The 18,775-nt window shown below is 42.3% G+C and overlaps 1 protein-coding gene across 1 annotated transcript in view; it reads right to left on the bottom strand.

Moving 5' to 3' along the window:
* PKHD1 (PKHD1 ciliary IPT domain containing fibrocystin/polyductin) overlaps positions 1-18,775 on the bottom strand; it is a 271,278-nt gene that overhangs the window by 186,337 nt on the left and 66,166 nt on the right. Inside the window, exon 35 of the mRNA XM_074861360.1 lies at positions 18,004-18,154. Coding sequence (XP_074717461.1) covers positions 18,004-18,154 — 151 coding nt within the window. The remainder of the gene's footprint in view (positions 1-18,003; positions 18,155-18,775) is intronic.

Below are 18,775 nucleotides of genomic sequence, written 5' to 3'. Positions count from 1 at the left end.
TATATACAGCTTCATAGGGAAGATGGAATAGGATTGTCCCAAAGAGGACAGAAAATACATCGTGCCAAACAAGTATACACAGCAAGAAAAAAATATTCTCTCTCCCAACAGCACAGTGCAACACTTTATTCTGTAGACAAATATATGGATTTGGACTTCCACACAGAAATGGGTAGAATTTAGCTGGCTGTCTTACGAAATCAAAGAATGGCCAGACTGAAGCTGGTCAAGGCTAATAATGAATGTTGAAGTTCCCCAGGCTTCTCCAAGCAGTCTCAGGACAGAGGGTACCATCTAATGTTCATTACAGAGGCACAGCAAACAAACACCAACTGGCAAGGAAGAGCTGCAAACCAGCATGCTGTGAACCATTCTCTAGTCTAGGCAATTTCCCTCCTGTTCCAAAAAAGCCAATTTTCACTACAGAAAAGCAAACAAGACAGAGATTGAGAGTCACCAGTTTTTGCAGGGTTTCTCTTGCCCATGCTGCATTTTCAAAGAAGTTGCCTTCAACTATTAAAGTAGCCTGTATTGGAAATCAGAATGTTAAACCAGTCTAGTAGATCTTACAATGTGATCAGCAACCCCTTAAAGGACTCTGATTCACATGTACTTCATTACTGTAGTCTAACTTTGCCATTGAGTGAGGCATTTCCAAGGAGCTTTCTAAGTTGAATGTGAGGGAGTAGAAAGTGTCAAAAGGAGAACCTCTGGAGAAGTTTGCGATGGACAGTCTGCTTCCCTCCTCTTACTAAAAGCACCACATTCACCACCATGATTTCTATTTAATCTGGTTTTATTTGGAAAGTCCTTTGAAACAAGAGCATAGCAAAATGGGGAGCATATTTCAACTACTTCTCCCAGCCTTCCCTCAAAGAAAAGACAGCCTTTTGGCTCCTAGGAGTTCACCAGCTTCAAACCTTGAGAAATTTCCCACCCAGTTCAATTCCATGTGATCCTGAAAATAACATGACCTGACCACTGAAGCCCTCCTCTGCATGCCAGTGTTAAGACAGTCCCTGATGCCAGTTTAGCAATGAGCAATAGGGTGGTAATTTTTAGATGTTGATACAAACTGCCTTGGCAAAACAGTGAAGAATTTTATTAACAATCCAGAGGCAAGAAAGGAAGTTCCCCTCAAATTCATGTCATGGCAGACACCACCCATGGTTAACCCAACTGAGCAGACACTGGTAACCAAACTGGGCAACAAAGGTAGATAGATAAGGGGACCATCTTCTTCCAGTTTCTGAAAGAAATGATATAAAATAGCAGGAATGGTTGTGCTTGAGTCACAAATCACTAAGGAAGTAGCCTTACACACATTAAAAAATAGAAGGAAGGAAAGATGTCTAGAGAACTATACAATGGGAAAAAATGAATCATTTATGCCAAAAGACAACATTATCCCCAGGAAGACTGGAAGTAACTGTAGCTATGAAAAAAACAAGGATGGAAATGAGCAGAATGCTTCTGACTATCCAGGCATTGAGTCTGTGACAGGTTTCCAGAGGGAGTAAAAGACCAAACTGGGTTTTCCCTTATGAACTGGCACACTTGACATGATTGCCTGTGATAGAGCAGGCCTAGAACATAATCCAAGAAACACTATCCAAGATGATAGGTTTATGACTATCTGCTACTAGGTAACTTCTCTTTACCATTTACTCCAGCTTTAAAATGGAGGTGGTATTATCCTAACAGAGCTACATAACAGTTCCTTCATTAATGACTCCCAGAAGCATTGATATAACAAGGGTCAGGGCTGGGCATGTGGCTGGACACGAGGTGTACTATTGAACACCTTTAGTTCTAACTGATACTGCCTGTACCCTGTGTTAAAAAGAAAGGATTGCTTTTCTTTTTTTTTTTTTTTTTTAATTTATTTTATTTTAGCTGTCCTGCAGGAATCCTTCCAACTTCTGCTGAGCTGCACAGGCACAAGAAGGAAAGAATCTGGTTGGACATGTTCTCTATGGGACTGATGAATGACCCTAGTCTCTCTCCAACTATTACAGGATAAATCTGTTTACACACAAAAAATTGACCTGGGCTGGTGAGGTGGGACTAGAACCAGGAAACTGGCACGTCCCAGAGGTAAAAATGCATTTGCAGCCAACAGCATTAGTAACTCAAGACCATAAACAAGCCACACTGTCATTAATTACCCAGACAGGGGCAGCCGCAAAAGCAGTGAGAAGACCCAAAAGCCAACTGTAAATAGTTCATCTAGCTGATTAGTCCAGAAAAAAAATGAGTGGGCAGTTTAGGAGGTCAGAGCCCACAGCACAAGTCAGTCTCAGGCCAATTTGCAACTGGACAATGGCATGAGAAACAGCTTAATTCCTGTTCAAAACAAAACAAAAAAAAAAAATCCCAAGCAACTACACCAGCAAAACTACTCAAAAAACAACTGCCAAAAAAAAGGCTTTTCCAGCAGGGGAGTAATCACTGCAATTTCCAAGCACAGAAGGTAAGGCTCTTTGCACCAGAGGTATTTAATTAAGGACATGGAGTATTAGTTAGATCTAATGGTGCTTTCATAGGGAGGGCACTGAAAAGACATCGCTGTTGTCGGGGTGTGCATGTCCCAGATATAGCACAAGTCAGCTTCCTATACATAGACAACAAAGCTCACCCGAAGGTAAAATACCAAGTAATGGGGGGATATGAGCAGTATTAAGCCACTCCATAATTAAACAAACCATGAAACCCATCGGAAGGTCCAAGTCTATTTACCACATTCATGTGAGTCCCAAAGTGCTGTTCTTGGGTCTCTCAGGGTCTTTTGAGGGTTATGGTAGGAGGTTGATCCTAGAATCAGAAATCTCAACTTCAAATATTAAGGAAAACACCCTGGAAGCAGAGGAAATGTCTTGGAGCACATGAAGAGTCGTGTTTCACAAAATGAAATTTTTCTCTATAGTAACTTGTTGCTAATTCACAAAAATCTTCCTAATGTTCATTTATGGCCTGATATTCAGCAACAGTTTATGTCAGTGGAAACTATACCAGTGCAGTTTTAATCGCAAGCCCAAATTGCATGAAAATCCTGTGCGTGTAAACACATTGGGGAATTCAGTGCAATCTTCCAGTTTAGATACAACACAACTGGTTTTCCCTTTCCAGAGCACAGTTAAAGGGCACACATATTTTACACATCTCTCTAAACCAGTGATTTCTCAAAGGATGAAGGCTTCGAGACAAATTAAAAATGGCAATTTAATGGTAATGAGAAAATTGTGACATCAAGTTGTTTACCAAAGCAGAATAACCAAGCCTGATGACTGTGCTGGCCTTTGCAGTATACATTGTGCAAATATTGTGTCACAATTGAATAATCTTGATTTACTTTAATCTGAGAGCAAACATTGCAAATACAAAGATTACCTTAACTGTTTACCAACCATCTGCAGGAAAATAAATCAAATTATGTGCCTATGTGTCAGCAAGAAGGATTTCTGAATGACCACTACAGTAAATGGAGTGGGAGGAATGAGGCTGCTCCACCCCAACAGTGATGGTGGAGATCTGATGATGGCGGGGTTTTTGGATCAGGCAGGAAAAAAAAAAAACACAACCCTGTGAGAGTCCCAAATCAGCTGCAAGGGTGGGCTGGAGGTCAGAGCACTGTTGTGGGATCCAGCCCCTGACTTTCACACAGCTCCAATGGGGATGTAGGGAATACAAGTGAACTGATGCACAAACCATCTCCACTGCACACCTGGTTTTCAAGGGCTTTGCAATGAAGTACCAGGCAAAGACTGAAAATTCCTTTGAAGAGGGAAAGTGCTGCATGTAGGCTACAACTTGGTATGTCCTATGCATAAAATCATAGAACCATAGAATCATTCAGGTTGGAAAAGACCCTTGGGATCATCGAGTCCAACCATCAGCCCGACTCTACAAAGTTCTCCCCTATACCATATCCCCCAACATCTCATCTAAATGACCCTAAATAAATGACCCTAAATAAAGCATACAGACAGCAAAATCACACAATCCAAGGCTAAACGCTGATACTGCCATATATGCATCCACATCTCCTCAGCGAAAGCTGCAGGGCCATTTAAATGACTGTTACTGGACACATTTCTTCTATTCTTCTATTACAATTTTTTTTCACTATTTCATGAAGAGATCAGGCATATCTTGAACAATACTTGATTGACACCACTGTACTGCTCCACTGAAACATCTATTACCACTGAGAGCATTTTAAGCAGCTCCCAACTGGAAGCTAAGAGGCTTTGTAAGTGCTACTGTTGTCTTATCACCTGCATATCCTCTCAAACAAATAGGATGACACTCATCCAGTCATAACTCCTTCTACCCGCAGATCCCCAGAACACGAAGGAAGGAAGGACCTTCTAGGAAAACTACAGGTTGCAATCCTTGTTTAACTGAAGGGAAAACGGATGTGCTTGCTGATACCTTGTGTAGCAGGAGGAACGTTGCTTCATTTTCCTGCATGGCTTCCTGCACCACGTTTGGTTTCTGCTGAATCACAGCAGCAGCTTCATCAAAACATTTTGCCTGATCATTTTCACCTGTTTAAAATGTATTTTTAAAGTAAATTCCGCCTTTGACAGAGAGGAACTGGATGGACACAAAGAAATTTCTTCAGGCTATACAGTTTTTCATCCTCCCTGGGTAGGATCTGATGCAGACCAGCACTGCTGAGTTATTACTCTCTGAAATCTGCACCCTTGCTCCAGTGCAATGTCCTGCGTAAAGGCAGGGAAGTTACTAAAATCTTCACTTTATCTGTCAGAAGTGAAGTCCTAAAAGAGGTTAGAGAGGGTGAGCACCACTTAAAACAACCCAACTAACTTTACTTAAACAGTAGTGTGTGTTCAGAACAGCACAGTAATGCAAACCAGCTGGTCAGAATCAGTCCCCAAGGCTGCCTCTGCATTGCAGGTATGAGAGCAGGTGTAACTCAAAGATAAGAGCAGGTGTAACGCAGGAGTAAGGGGCTTAACCAGCAGCGGAGGCACAGTCGGTTCTCTAAGCTACATCATTTCACCTCACTTTCATTGCTCTGTGGAGGTGCAGGATTTGGGGCTCCCAGCAGCTGCTGAGACCCTCCTGCTCCTGCAGAAGTGGGTGGCAGCAACCGGCAATGCCGGTGGTGATGGAGACTGAAGGGCAGTACTGGGGAAGCCTGCACTGCCCTTTCCATCCTATACCTGCCCAGCAGGGAGAGGGTTTCACCCTGCACAGCTGTTATTTCAGTAATGCAAGCTTTTTAAACGGCTCAGCCTAATCTGCGAGCTTTCAGAGTCCGCTTTCAAACGCAATGTCCTGTTTAGTTTTAGCACATCAACAACATGCTTTCTTAGCCTATCTGTATGCATTATCTACTGCTGTAATGTATCATGTACTGAACTACAGCATCATTACAGGTAAGTGCTCAGGTTTAAATGCAAACATAATTGCATAATGTGGTACAGCCAGGAAGAATAATGCAGGAAATAGAGCCAGCTCCATCTGATAGTGCAATCTGACTGGAACGCCGGCCGTTCAGATCAAACGCACAGCCCAGATGGGGCAACCAAGAATAAAAGTGCTTTGCGGTATCTTTATTGTCATCATCAAAAACACTTATCTGCCAGAAAGGTAAAAAGGTGAAGATGGGACTCTTACAGAAAAGGTCACATAAGCAATAGGGTAACACTGGGTTATGATAGCTAGGAAGATGTCACGCCTTAGCAAAGGCTACCTTTGCACTGTCACTTTGAGCTGAATTTGCCAATTCCTAATTGGAATCTGAGCATTAAGTAGCATTTAAAAGACTGGGAACATCCATGCTATTTCCCTGCAGTCAAGGGTGTCTATTTAACTGCAATATATCCAGGTAAAGCCTCAGACCCTCCTGTGCAAGGAGCTGCACAAACATAGAACATTCCTGATGCAAGATGCCTTCCAAATGAGGACACGTCTACAGCAGATATGTACACTTTAATACATTTATTTTATATAGCTAAAATTAGAACTGATTCTCAATGGAACAGTGCTTCCATCTATTTAATTTTCTTTTTTTTTTTTTCAGTAGTTTGAGCTCACAGTGGCACACGATAGGCAATTTCAGCAGGGGTGCAGACAGCACCGCAACATAAGCCAGAAGGCAGCTGAAGTTAATTTAGTGCACTTTGTACTGAATGGCTATGCCATGAATGACTACGCCTCCGCTAAAGAGCCGCATCACACATGTTATGGGACAGTAACCACTCTTGTCATTTCAAGAGATTGTAGCCCAAACTTCATTTAAATCAGACGACAAGATGAGAGACTAGCGTGAGAGAGAACCTCTCAACCAACACGCTGCCCTCTGAACTGAGAGGCTTTTGAGTTGAAAGCACAGACTGCTGCTGTTTGAACTATAAAGCCATCCCTCTGTCTTGCAGGACTGTAACAGCTCATCTTTCTCGGGAATGCAGATCCCCTGAAATAATGTACTCTCCATGGCTTTTGCTATCTGCCCTCCCACACAGACATTTGTCTTCCTGTTAATCTTTTGGCAGGACATAAAATCCAGGGTCCCTTTCCCAAGGACCCTTGCTGGTACATCCTTACCCCAGTATTTGAATTCTTAAGAATGCAGATGTGTGCCTAGTAGTATTTTCCAAAGGCAGGTTTGATTTTGGGGAGAGATGGGCACTGTACTAGGCTCCATACCCAAATGAGGATGTACACACAGGAGATGAAAGTGCCTCCAGTCCAAACCCAAAAAGCCCTATTCACTGCTAGCTATCACCATTTGGTGAAACTTATCCAAAATTGTTACCTGCCTTCAAGTCCCTCAGGTACCTGACAATCCATCAACTGCCTCCCCCGGAGCTGAAAATGAACACTGGCTTGGGGCCATGCCAGTGACCAGCAACTGCAGTCCTTCCTGCATGGGAAATCTCAATTTCTGCAACGTTGCCTGGGCCATCTCAGCTTTAAAACCACATTTTTATCTCCAGTGGCTCCATCCCTTGACTCAACCCTGTGCTGACCCAAGTAGGGCTCCCAAAAAGACGCTGCAGACCAACACCGACTGCCCAGTGACTTCTGCACCAATTCATTTGGCATGGGGGGGGGGGGGGGGTGTCCAAGACAAGGAGCTGAGTCCCAGGAACAGGAAAACATAGACTGACAGACCTTGGCTGAGTCATTCCTACAACTAATCCAGAATTGTTTCATACCTCTCTACCCAGCTTTGCATAGGTCAGTCTGAACATCTAAAGCCATAATGCCTTGTTGTGCACGTCCACATGGGCTTGCTGGTGAGCTCAGGGAAAAGCTCTCCTCAACACTGAAAACAAAAATTTTCCACTCACCAAACACAAGTTAAGGCAGGAGGAAAACAGGCAAATAAATGAGAATTACAGAGGGAAAGAGCGAGTGTGTGAAAGGGGGAGAATTGTAATCTCTAAGTGGGTAAAGCTGAGCCTGACCCTTGGTCAGAATCACAGACCCACAGAAGATGTGTGAAAGCAGGAAAATAAATCAATAAGCAAAACAGCAATCTCTTTCCTCAATTTTATTTGAGGAACTAAAATTTACTGAGTTCCTCACAAACTGTCTTTGGCTAAAATCACTGCTAATGAGCTCTGACATTTGAAATTTAACTGAATATGAGTTAACAGCTCCCAGCCCTGCACCACCCATGAAGTTAACTGGGAATATTTTGTTAAAGCTGTAGACAGGCTAAACTGACGCTTTATTGAGAAGACACAGTGTTCACAGGAAAGTGTTTATAACGTCCACATCACCTGATGCTTCCCTGCCCTGGGACGTCTGCTTTTCTTCATGGGGACCACAGAGCACTCGGTCCCCTCTGCTCCTTCCCATCGCTGTTGTGATTATTTGCTAGTTTTTATGAGGTAGCCTTACGATCCCTTAATGAAGTCCTTTGCTCTGCAGCTATTCACAAGGACAGATTGGACGCGAGGGGCTTCCACTTACCGAGCTGCCAATCAGGGGAACTTACCCAGCATTTAGCAAACAGTTGTTAAGTCAGTCTATCACCCGGCTGTTACAGACTCATCATGAAAACAGCTTGTTTTTACTGGCAATCACATAAAATTAACCCTTTCCTTAGAGACAGAAGGAAAGCTCTAGTAGATTAATTGTGGCACAGTGCTTGAACACTCTGGTTTTTCCTCCTGCTACAGCAATTATTTTCTAAATTTTTTAAGAAACATTCTCTGAACTGAAATAGTACAATTCATTTCTGCTTTAACTGTACACCTAATAGACACTGTCTAGTCTATGAAAAACCTTGCAATAGCACCAAGAGTAATAAAACCAGGAAAAAAAAACTTTAAAAATCCCAACACAACAAATACTACTCATCCTTACTCTAAAGTCTGCACAAAGAAGAAATCAAGATTATTATCTTTCTATCACTACCAGTAGCTTACTACAAGACCAAACCTTTCAGGTTTCTGTTATCCTCGGGATTTACCCACGTTGTTCCTAAATGAAGCAAAACCCAACTGTGTGTCCCACACACACACTCTGTCCAAGGCTGCTTCTCAGTCCCTGTGGATTGAATGGGAAGCCTGATCCCGCACACATGGCTGGAGGATAGGCCACATACCAAACTCGGCTCTTTAGAGCTACATCCCTGTAGAAGTGCTGTAATCCAGCACCCACCAGCACCAAATGCCATAAATGACAGAGGCATTACACTGAGTTCAGGTATAGTCTACAACTAGCAGAAACATTGTAGAGATAGAAAGAGGAGAAGATCCTACTCCTCTGTAACCCATGGTTAATAACCAGCTCACCTGCGTTACTGTCCCATATCCTGCCAGTGCTTATCCAAATGAGTAAATGTCCCTGAGAACTCTGTGGCTTTGTAGAAATGCAGCAAGTTTTTCTCCTGCATAAATGTCCATGAACAAACCACCAGTCATTAGGAGCAACTTGCAGGAATATAGAGCCACCACGGCACCTTACACATATCAACACATGTGTAGGCTCAGCATTTTGGATGATTAAATCCAATTGATTTTGATGTGGATGAGGGAACAAGGTCATCAAAAGAAAGGTTTAAAAATTTGTTCAGAACTGAGTATTCACATGTCAATCAGGGCCTTAGCATGGTGTTAGGTGCCTAAAATAAAGCACCAAGAAAACATAAAAATAAAATACAATAAATAAAAAAATAAAATATAGAATAAAATATAAAATAAAATAAAATAAAAAATAAAATAAAAAATAAAATAAAATAAAATAAAATAAAATAAAATAAAATAAAATAAAATAAAATACTCTGATTATTTCTCGAGTCTAAAGGGAAACACCCTCTACCTCCAGATCTTGCATTTCAGTGCTTCAAACCAGGAGCAGTCTCCAACACCATGGTCAAACCCAGTTCTCAGTCTTGGCCACATGTTTTTGGTGGTGCTTGAATAGCACGAAGATAGCATCTCTATGCATGGTCCAACCACATCAAAGACCCCTCCAATGATCCCACTCTGGCCAAGTCCATGCTACTAAAATCTCCTAGCTTTCAAAACAGGGTGAACACATGCCCAGTCCTTGCTGGGTGCCAAACCAGGCCCCAGAAACATTTGGGAAGTGGTTATAAGTCAGCCAATGTCTCTGTTGCACATAAGACTCTTGTGTGAAGCATCAAGTCCACAATATTGCTCTGTTTGGGATTGGGGAGACAACATGAAGTCATACAGTGACATAGAGTCCTATGTTAGTGATGCAAGTCTGAAAGCATCCTCAGCCCACATCACAACTAAGGAGGGGCAAGACCTTCAGATACATTAAGCCACCCTCCAGTGCAGAAGAACAAGTCTGGGTTATGTGTGTCTTCAAGGAGCTCAGCCCTTTTCCAGTTGAATTACAGATGGGGAGATGGAGAAAGCTTCCCTCAGACTTCACCCAGAGCCCAAGGCTGTGCACCCCAGCACGGACCCAAGCATCAAACACTCCCAGCCCCTTCCCCCAAATTGAGAGTGAGTCCCACAGAGAGAACCAGAACCATGCCTTCAATCACAGATGATCCTTCCCCCTCCAAAACTGCTTAAACGCTGAAGGAGTCAATTAAATTCACTGTCATAATTAAACAGGAAAGTGGCAGCAAGACTGTGCAAGAGCCTGGGACCAAGCGAAGAGAAAACGTGCCCACAGTCCCTCAGGAAGGCTTCCCGCATCCTCCTGACCTTAATTTGAGCCTTCCCTTTGTGCGGGAAGGGAAAGATTTGCTTTCTGTTCCCTGGAAGAGCATCTCCAAAATGACACTTTTCACTCTGAATCTGTGTTTCTCTTTAAGGGTGGGGAGCAGGAATAAACGGAGTGGGGAGAAGGAGAACAGTTCTCATTAAAATGAGCCATGCTCAGTTCTGATTTCACATGGGTGTGTTTAAATGTGAGTAGAAAGTCTTTGATATGCTGTGAGTTATAGGGGGCTGGCATCCCATCCTGGGGATAATGGCATCCCATCCTGGAGGTAACTTCCAATACACCTCTAGTGCAGCAATATGAGTGATGGGGAGAAGAGGGCTTCCTGAAAAGACATGTGCAATTTAGGAAGCAGTCTTATCAGGGACACTAGAAAGATGGTGGGATTGGGAAGAAGAAAAAAAAAAAAAAAAAAAAACACCAACAAACCAAAAACAAGAGGATGTCCAAATCGGGGAAAACAAAAACTACAGTTCATTCCTTCATTTTTGATCTGACAGCAGGAGAGGAAAGAGTTAAACCTCAAATCAGGAAGCTGAAAGTTAAAGGAAAAAAAGCACACTACAAGCACATCTCCTAAATTTCCCATTGCAGCCCAAGGCCGATCCCATTAAAAAAAAAAAAAAAAAAAAAAAAAAAAAAGAGAGAAGGAGAAAGAAAAAAAAAAGGAAGCAATTTTGCTTATCCTTTTCTCACACACCTAGCAGCCACTTTTTTAATTATTTATTTATTTACCTCCCCCTTACAGAGCAAGGCCCTTATTTTCTCATTTAGTCCAACAGAGATTGTCCTCCTGGAATGACCTTTTTTTCTTTCTCTCTCTCCTCCTCTCCTTCTTCCTCCCCCCTCCTCCTTGCTGCCTCCAGGCCATTGCCCTCGTGCCAGTAACTAGATAACACACTCTATCAGAGATTTTTTAAAAAATCATTGCAAAGGCACTAGGGCTGATAGTGGCATCAATCCTAGCCTGACACGGGCTCGGGTCAACCATTTATCTCTTCACATTGCCTGTGGTTACTGTGGAGGCCATCTTGGTTCTCTACATCTTAACAACCTTGCAGATGGTACCTCTCTCTGCTCTGATAGCATCCGCACCCCAAGACTGGCCTTGTGGTTTTATTTTTATTAGATTATTATGGACTCCTCCATTTCCTTTCTGTGAGGCTTGCAAATCTTGGTTCATTTCGCTGCATTCCCCACCCCCTTCTGAAAATAACACTGTGACCAAGCTAGCAGGTTAAGAAATAGGGAACATGGAGATGCAAGGGTGGGCTTACTGGTCTGTTAAAAATGCGTATTTATGAAAAATATACACACAATATTTTAGAAGAGTTTCATCTAGTCCTACTCCTGACATGCCGTCCTGTGTGACATGATTATTTTTGGCTATTTGCAGTGCCAAAGCACCCAGCATCCCTGCTCAGAGCCAAAGACACCATAATGCCACGTTCTGTCAGGATGCTCCCTAATCAGCTGTAGTCAGACAAAACTATTCCCCAGCCTCTGTGAGATGTGATCACTGAGGCCAAATAAAGGGATCCTTGGTTTTACAGGATCTAAAGGGATACACGGGAATGAAATATCATATTTTACTATAATTCTCCCTCAGGTTGAAAAGTGGGGAGCTGTTTCATTAACCCTTACAAACCAACTACATATCAAGCTGGAACTTGCTCTGTTTGCTTCCCCTGTAAACTTTTCTGCCCCAAAGGTAAGAAAGGTGAGGAGGAAATGCCACCTTTTAGCATCTGTCTCCACAGAACAGCAATGCAGGGCGGGCAGCACTGCTTCCCTTGCACCAAGGGGGAGCAAGCACAAACCTGATGTCCCCAGCTCTATGGTGCCAGAGCTCATTCGTGGGCTCCCACTCAGACCAGGATGCCTCCATTCTTGCAGGCAATGTGTTTCATCCATACCCTGCTTAACCAGTCTCAAATTGGTGTAGTGGTTTTCCTCGTGGGTATTACAGGAAAGAGGAGCACTGGAGAAGGCAGAGAGAGTATTATTGACACTTTCTGGCACCTTTTGCTGCTCCATGAAAAAAAGGACAGTGTAGGAGGAGGGGGGCAGGTGGAGGTGGATGTGGACAGCCAAAGGACACCAAAGGGACAGAGCACAGGAATAAAGGTATGCCAGGGCTGTACCAATCTCAGAAGGCAAAGAAAAAAAGTTTGAAAGACAATACCCCACCTCCACCCTTAGGCACTGGTGCTTTACTGAAGTTACTGGATTTTTAATAATATTTTTTTTAAACAGAAGATACTTATAAATATATCTGACCACAAACTGGAAGCCTGCACATGTTTACAAGCAAAGGCAACCAACTATGAGCCCTTCACCCTCAAAAATGCACCCATCTAATGTCCATGCAATGTGAGGATGGCACTAAAATGAGAGTGAAAGAGCATCACATACCTACCATGTAGACTGCAAAGAGCCTGCTGGCCCTGCAAGGAAGAGTCACCTCCCATCACTTGTAACCCTCACAGATGGACAACAACACACTTGAGAGATTCAGCACCCGTGCTGCTGTGAAAAATAAAGTAACAGCTCTTTGTGTCAAGAGTGCTCTGTGCTTCCAGAGAGCCTTTTATGCTCCGCAGAAAACTGCCTAGGATTTGCCACCTTTAAAAAGTACCAAATATCTCTAACAGGCAAAATTATCTCATCTCCTTCCTCATGTCCAAATACTGTGGCATCCAGAGAGGTGGTAAATGGGGAAAATAAGGGCAAAAAAAAGAAAGAAGTAATACTAAAATATGCAGAGGAATCCAAGGGATTTGGAGAGCTAGTCCTGATTACATTAAGTGGAAGTTGAACAGCAAGGATCTCTTAGGTGACTCTACATATCTCAGACATAGCCTTTGTGGGTTCTTTTCTTTGTGTTGAGAGGCGAACAAAGCAGTTATCCCAGTATCAATCAGCAAGCTAAGAATTCACAGATCCTCAATACTCTAAGCTACTTCTTAAATCTCAAGACCTTCCCTTAATGCCCTATTTAAAAACAAACTAAAAGCAGCACAGCATACTCAGGCAGAGTCATAATCCAGGATGGCATTTTTATCTAGCAAGTTATTTTTTATTAGCCTTCTATTTCTTAATAGGGACCCCTCGAGGGTTGGGTTGTAGAGAATTCACTAGTATACCAGTTCAGCTTCCCTACGACTGACTTAATATACATGGCATCTGCCCTCTGACGAACATTATATCACCCATCTGGGCCAGAGGAGGAGGGGGAGTCGGGGCAGGGAAACGCTGCTCAAACAGCATGCTTGCATGATGATTAGGTCTGGTCCAGTGATCCGGAATAATAATCTGAAGGCTCACTAAGCATAATGGGTTCGGAGACACCCGAGCCTGGTCAAACCTTCCCAGGAGCATCCTTTACGTGTGTTATCAGTGTGTTTTGCATGTCTCATCAGTGTCACGGTAGCTGACATCTCATTATGCAGCCAAGGTGGAAGTGGACAGGTACTGAGTGAGCATTAGAACTTTTCTTTTCCCTTTTATTATTTAATTCATATCTTCCCATTATCCAGTGTATCGTGAAACTGTGAACTAATTAAGTCCTGTGGGATATACAATCAGTGCTGGATTTTTTTTTCCTTTTTATTTTTTTTCCCCCTCCTTTCAGTAGGCTAAATTGCATTATATACCGATATAAAAATAATTCTGCAACTCTTCCTTGGATAATAATGGAGCAAGTTACAAACACTAATGATGCCAAATGCAACAGTGGAGCAGAGGCTGCTGCTTACTTCGTGTGACCTAATTAAGTCATACAGGGACAAGTACTTCGAACACAAAGTTAGGCAAGGGTCTATATCAGTTTCTAAAGAAATCCATAAAAGCTATTCTCTGGGGGATGATCGGGCACAGACCAGACCCCAGGAAAAGTCCAAGCTGGTGAACTCAAATTTCATGAAGTCTGCCTTTCAACCTCACAGATCTTCAGCCAGCAGCTCGAAACTCCTAGAAATTTTGGGGGTCCTCTAGATTCAGAGTTGAGCCCAGCTCAGACTGTAACCATGCAAGCAACAACTCGCAGACCAGACACGAAGGGACAAAACTTAAGTGATGGATGTTGAGTCACCTTCCAGAAAATACAGCTGTTTTCCCTGACTGAGGAACCTGCCCAAAAGGGGTTCAACCTGAACAGCAGATTCAAGTGACTGACTCAAGGGAGAAGCATGCACAACATGAAGAGGACAGACCATTTTCAAAAAATAACCTTCTAATTTCTGATGATAGCTACAGCCCAATTTTCAAGAAAACTTATGTTGAAATCAGAGGTGGAAGAGCTCTCTTCCCTGCAGAATTAAGCTTAGCCATCACATGAAGATCATCCAAAAATTAAGGTATCTAGAATTAAGCTCTTAATTTTCATTAAAATAGATCTTCATAAGTATTTATCAGAGGAAAAAGGAGTTAAAGAGGGGAGAGGGGGCAGAGAATGCACCTGTGAGGAGTTAGTATCTAGGTAGAATGATCTTCTGGTACTTGAAGTTTCTGTATATCTAAGACAATAAAAGAAGTTCAAAGGACAACTACTTCATTAACTCATTGAAAAAGAACATTTGTGGTGTTTGCTAATCTCTTCAGATAATTTTGGTGTCCTTGGTTTACACATGCACTTGCTAATCTCTTCAGATAATTTTGGTGTCCTTGGTTTACACATGCACTTGCAATTCAAAGAAACAACGAGGGAAAACCATGGTAAAGTATATAATACATTCTGGATGTGACCAGAAAAATGGAGGATTTGGTCTGGTAACATATTGTTATTTAAAACTCAACTAGCATGGCTAAGGTCTGATTCCTGGATAAGTTACAATAGCCATTTAATGCAATTTTTACTAAAGCTGAGACACAGATCCAGGATGAATTCATTGTCTGCGTACCATTCTGCAGAGTCAGGCAAGAGAAAAATGGACTATTTCCAGTGGAAGGCTCCTGCTTGTCAAAGAAGGTAGATCAAGCTGATGGACATGCCTCTGCCACTCGCTGTACACCCGGATCCTTATGCATGGATTTCTCTTCAATGTTGCCAGTTCATGTCTGTGAGCCATCAGTAACAGGGCTGCTAAAAATGTCATAGAAACACAGACCTGGAAGAGATCACCATCTCATCGGAGTTCCGTTCCCCGCTATTGGGGATATCATGTAACCTGGCATCTCCCATACACCCACCACGCTCCTTCCCAGGCATCTCTGGAGCCTTCTGCCTGGCATTCTGCCACCAGGAGATTGCTGCAAAACCTTGTCATATTCACAGTCTATGTTTGCCTCATTTACAACCAACTAAATCACAACTATTCCATTAATCTCTTCCTTATTATTTTAAGAATTATGGACAGGTCCTATTAGGTGACTTATAAAGACTGAAGAGAAAGTGACTTCAGTCTAAAGCTTGTATCCCTTAGACTCAAGTTCCTAAACCCAACCTTTTAAGGGCTTATTTTCTGCTCTGAACCAAGGTTGTTCCCTCTTCTTGACAATGCCCCCTCCATGCTCTTGATGATATAAGCCTCTTTCAGCCTTTCTGAAATGCCTCGTTTTACTTCCAATGCCATCCTGGAGCTAACCGTCCCCCATCATCATCTAATCATCTCTGCCCCAACCCTCCCACAAAGCCCAGCTATGTTAAGACACTGCTGAGTTATCAGCCTGCCTGGCCATCATTCAGCTGGCAGAAGAGTAGGCAAAACACAAAAGACTGAGCAGTGTAGCTGTGTGGAGAACAGCTACAGATCAGGCCCATTTTTTTAGGAAGTGCTTTGAGATCTTTGCATGAGAGTGCAATAGAAGTGCCAGATGTTATTATAAAGAGATGCAGTCCCATTACTTGTACACAGAGTTGTGCTGCCTGTTAATAACACCATTATCCTAAGGCACGTGGTGCTATTAATGCATTTCACTGCTTGGTACTGAACCTGGGGACCATTATTTCCACTGGAAAGGTAAGGCCAGTTCACATGACATGATTTAAACCTCTACAGTGAAGCATGCATATGCTGCACAAGGTCGTAAATCTTAACGGGATGCTGTCAGCTAGAAAGGGACCAAAATTGAAACCATTTATCTGAACTCCCCACCCATCCACCTCTGCTCACCCAGGCCAGTTTTGGGAAGAGGGATAAAATGATTCCAAATGCCCGCTGGGTTCATTAAACGGCAGCAAATCCCAGATCTAAAAGTGCTGCTGGTTTTGTCCTGCTCTCCCTAGAATGAATGAATTCATTCAGAACACTTAGGACTTCCTCGATTTTCCTCACGCTGAGCAGAAATACCACAGCAGGGACAAACCTCACTACTTATTCTTGCTTCCACCTGAGTCAGAAGGCAACCTCTCATCATCTCATTACTGAGACTACACAGCTGAGCTTTCAGATCACAGCCAACAGTAGGTAATAGCTCTACTGCACTGCAACCTGAGGTTTAAGGTGATAGAGATGCCCTTATCACATTTGGGAAGGAAAATATGGTCTGGTGTTTGCCTGAGCACTTCCCTTTGCTGGCATCCTGCAGTTGACACCTAAAAATTTTTTTTTTTTTTTGGTTTGGTTTTCTCCTTAGCTGAGCATGTTTCTGGTAGCGTAACTAGCAAGGCTAACTAGGAAACAAATGTAATAGGTAAAAGGCTACATATGACATTCCTTCACAGACCAAGAACAGCCTTAACAGAATGAAGGAAAGCAACTGTATTTTAGGATACTCAGCTGCAATAGTAACACACATGTAAGGTAGATTTGCAGGGGAAATATTCAGAGACTTTTAGTAAAAGATCTAGAATCTGATGCTAGAAACACACCAAAATTACTCTGCCAGGACACTGCAGCTACTTCTTGGGTGGGGTGGCAGAGTGGGGAAATGTCATTGCAGAGATAAAAATTACTATGGTAGCTTTAACATCAATACTGTACAAAAGAACTTCAGTTTCCTAGGTTTCAACCATACTAAGAAGACTGCATGATAATTTGATTTAATAGATTAAAAACAAGATTTTGTTTTTATCATGTGTCAGATGTGTAACTCTTCCCACTTGTACTGCCCTGTACGTGGTACGTCTCCACCGTTCCTCATGAGCTGCTCACTTAGGAAAGTATGGTGACGAAGGGATATTTGATGTTCACCAAATATCCAGCCTCTCTGAATTTCTTCTCACAGGTGGCACAACCCAGTATTCAGTTCAACACCCCCAAAAACTCTGCAACACCAGGACTCTTAAAGGACGTTTTAGGTTTGCAAGGAACATGTTTAGATATAAAGCCTTACAATGATGTTAGTTAGAGTCATAGTTTTTTGTAATGAAATCTTTGCATATGTCTGTCTTCTTGCTATACTCACTCATAGCACTGGGAAGACTGTCCCATTTTACTTCAGATACTGAAGAGGAGCAAAAACCAAGTATAACCAGAGCTGCACAAATGCTGAATGCTAAGTCTCTGCTAGAGAGCTGAAACCCTGTAGCTCATGGCTAAGATTTCTGTTCAAGCAACAGAAAATAACACTTTTAGAACAGACTGAATTTATATAAAAAAGAAAGTATTAAAAAAGATATACATTGCCCAGAAAATAAGGTAAAGCTCATTTATGTCTCATAAAATACATGATTAACCATAGTTAACCATTAATTCAGCTGCACTGCATTAGAACTGCTATTCAAAGTTGGAAAGCATTTAATATTATATATTGCTGCTGCTCAGCCTAAATTGTTTTTTTTTTTTTTTGCCCCCTTTAAATGTACACAATATTACAAATTTAATTTTAAGCTGTTTGAATCAGTCTGTAAAAAAGATTTGATTATACCTGAGTGTTCTGGCCCCAGTTTTTCCATATCTCAGTAATCTTGGCGGTAATTGGCTGATTAGCTCCCTCACACTCCATCTCTGCCTCAGTTTCCATGGTAATGTTACAGGAGCTATTATAGATGAGAACTTCATCTCTTTCCACTTTAGGGCTGAAACGAGAAGGGAGGTTAAATGGGGTGTCATCAATCTTAATGAAATGCAATTATTTTTACTCTTATTAATCATTGCAAGCCATTAGCTTGTGGCAACTCCTGGCCACCATTTGTCAAACTTTGCAAATTTCTGTAATTTTGTTTCCATTCTTTTATTGTTTATTTGTTTTTCCCCCCTTTATCTGCACACACTCAGGATGAAAATACATGCAGTAAATATCTCTCAGTGATGCCTTTCTGCTTCTCCAAACTATTACAAATGCCATTCTAGGACCAAGGCAGGAAGATAACTGCAGACAACAGCGAGGGAATCAGCAGTGTTAGGATCAAAGATGGACTCCTACACGGAGTAGGGTTTGTTCCTGTCTCCCCCCTCCCCATCTTACTCACACTTAGCAATAGGGAATGAATAACTTGCAACTCCCCTAGGGCAAGTGGAGAAATTGGAAAAACCACACAACTGGCTAACTGGTCCCTAATTCCAACTGTGAAAAAATGAGCTCATTTAGGGGTTCCAATTCCTGCTACCCAGCTGATTGCAATGATGCTTTGTTGCTAGCATTGGAACATTAACTTAGTAAATTAATTAAACTTACTTAACAGCCCAGACTAAGCAGA

The sequence above is a fragment of the Strix uralensis genome, chromosome 3 (genome assembly GCF_047716275.1).
Source record: "Strix uralensis isolate ZFMK-TIS-50842 chromosome 3, bStrUra1, whole genome shotgun sequence".
Classification (NCBI taxonomy): Eukaryota; Metazoa; Chordata; class Aves; order Strigiformes; family Strigidae; genus Strix; species Strix uralensis.
This window is presented reverse-complemented; position numbering and strand designations above follow the sequence as displayed.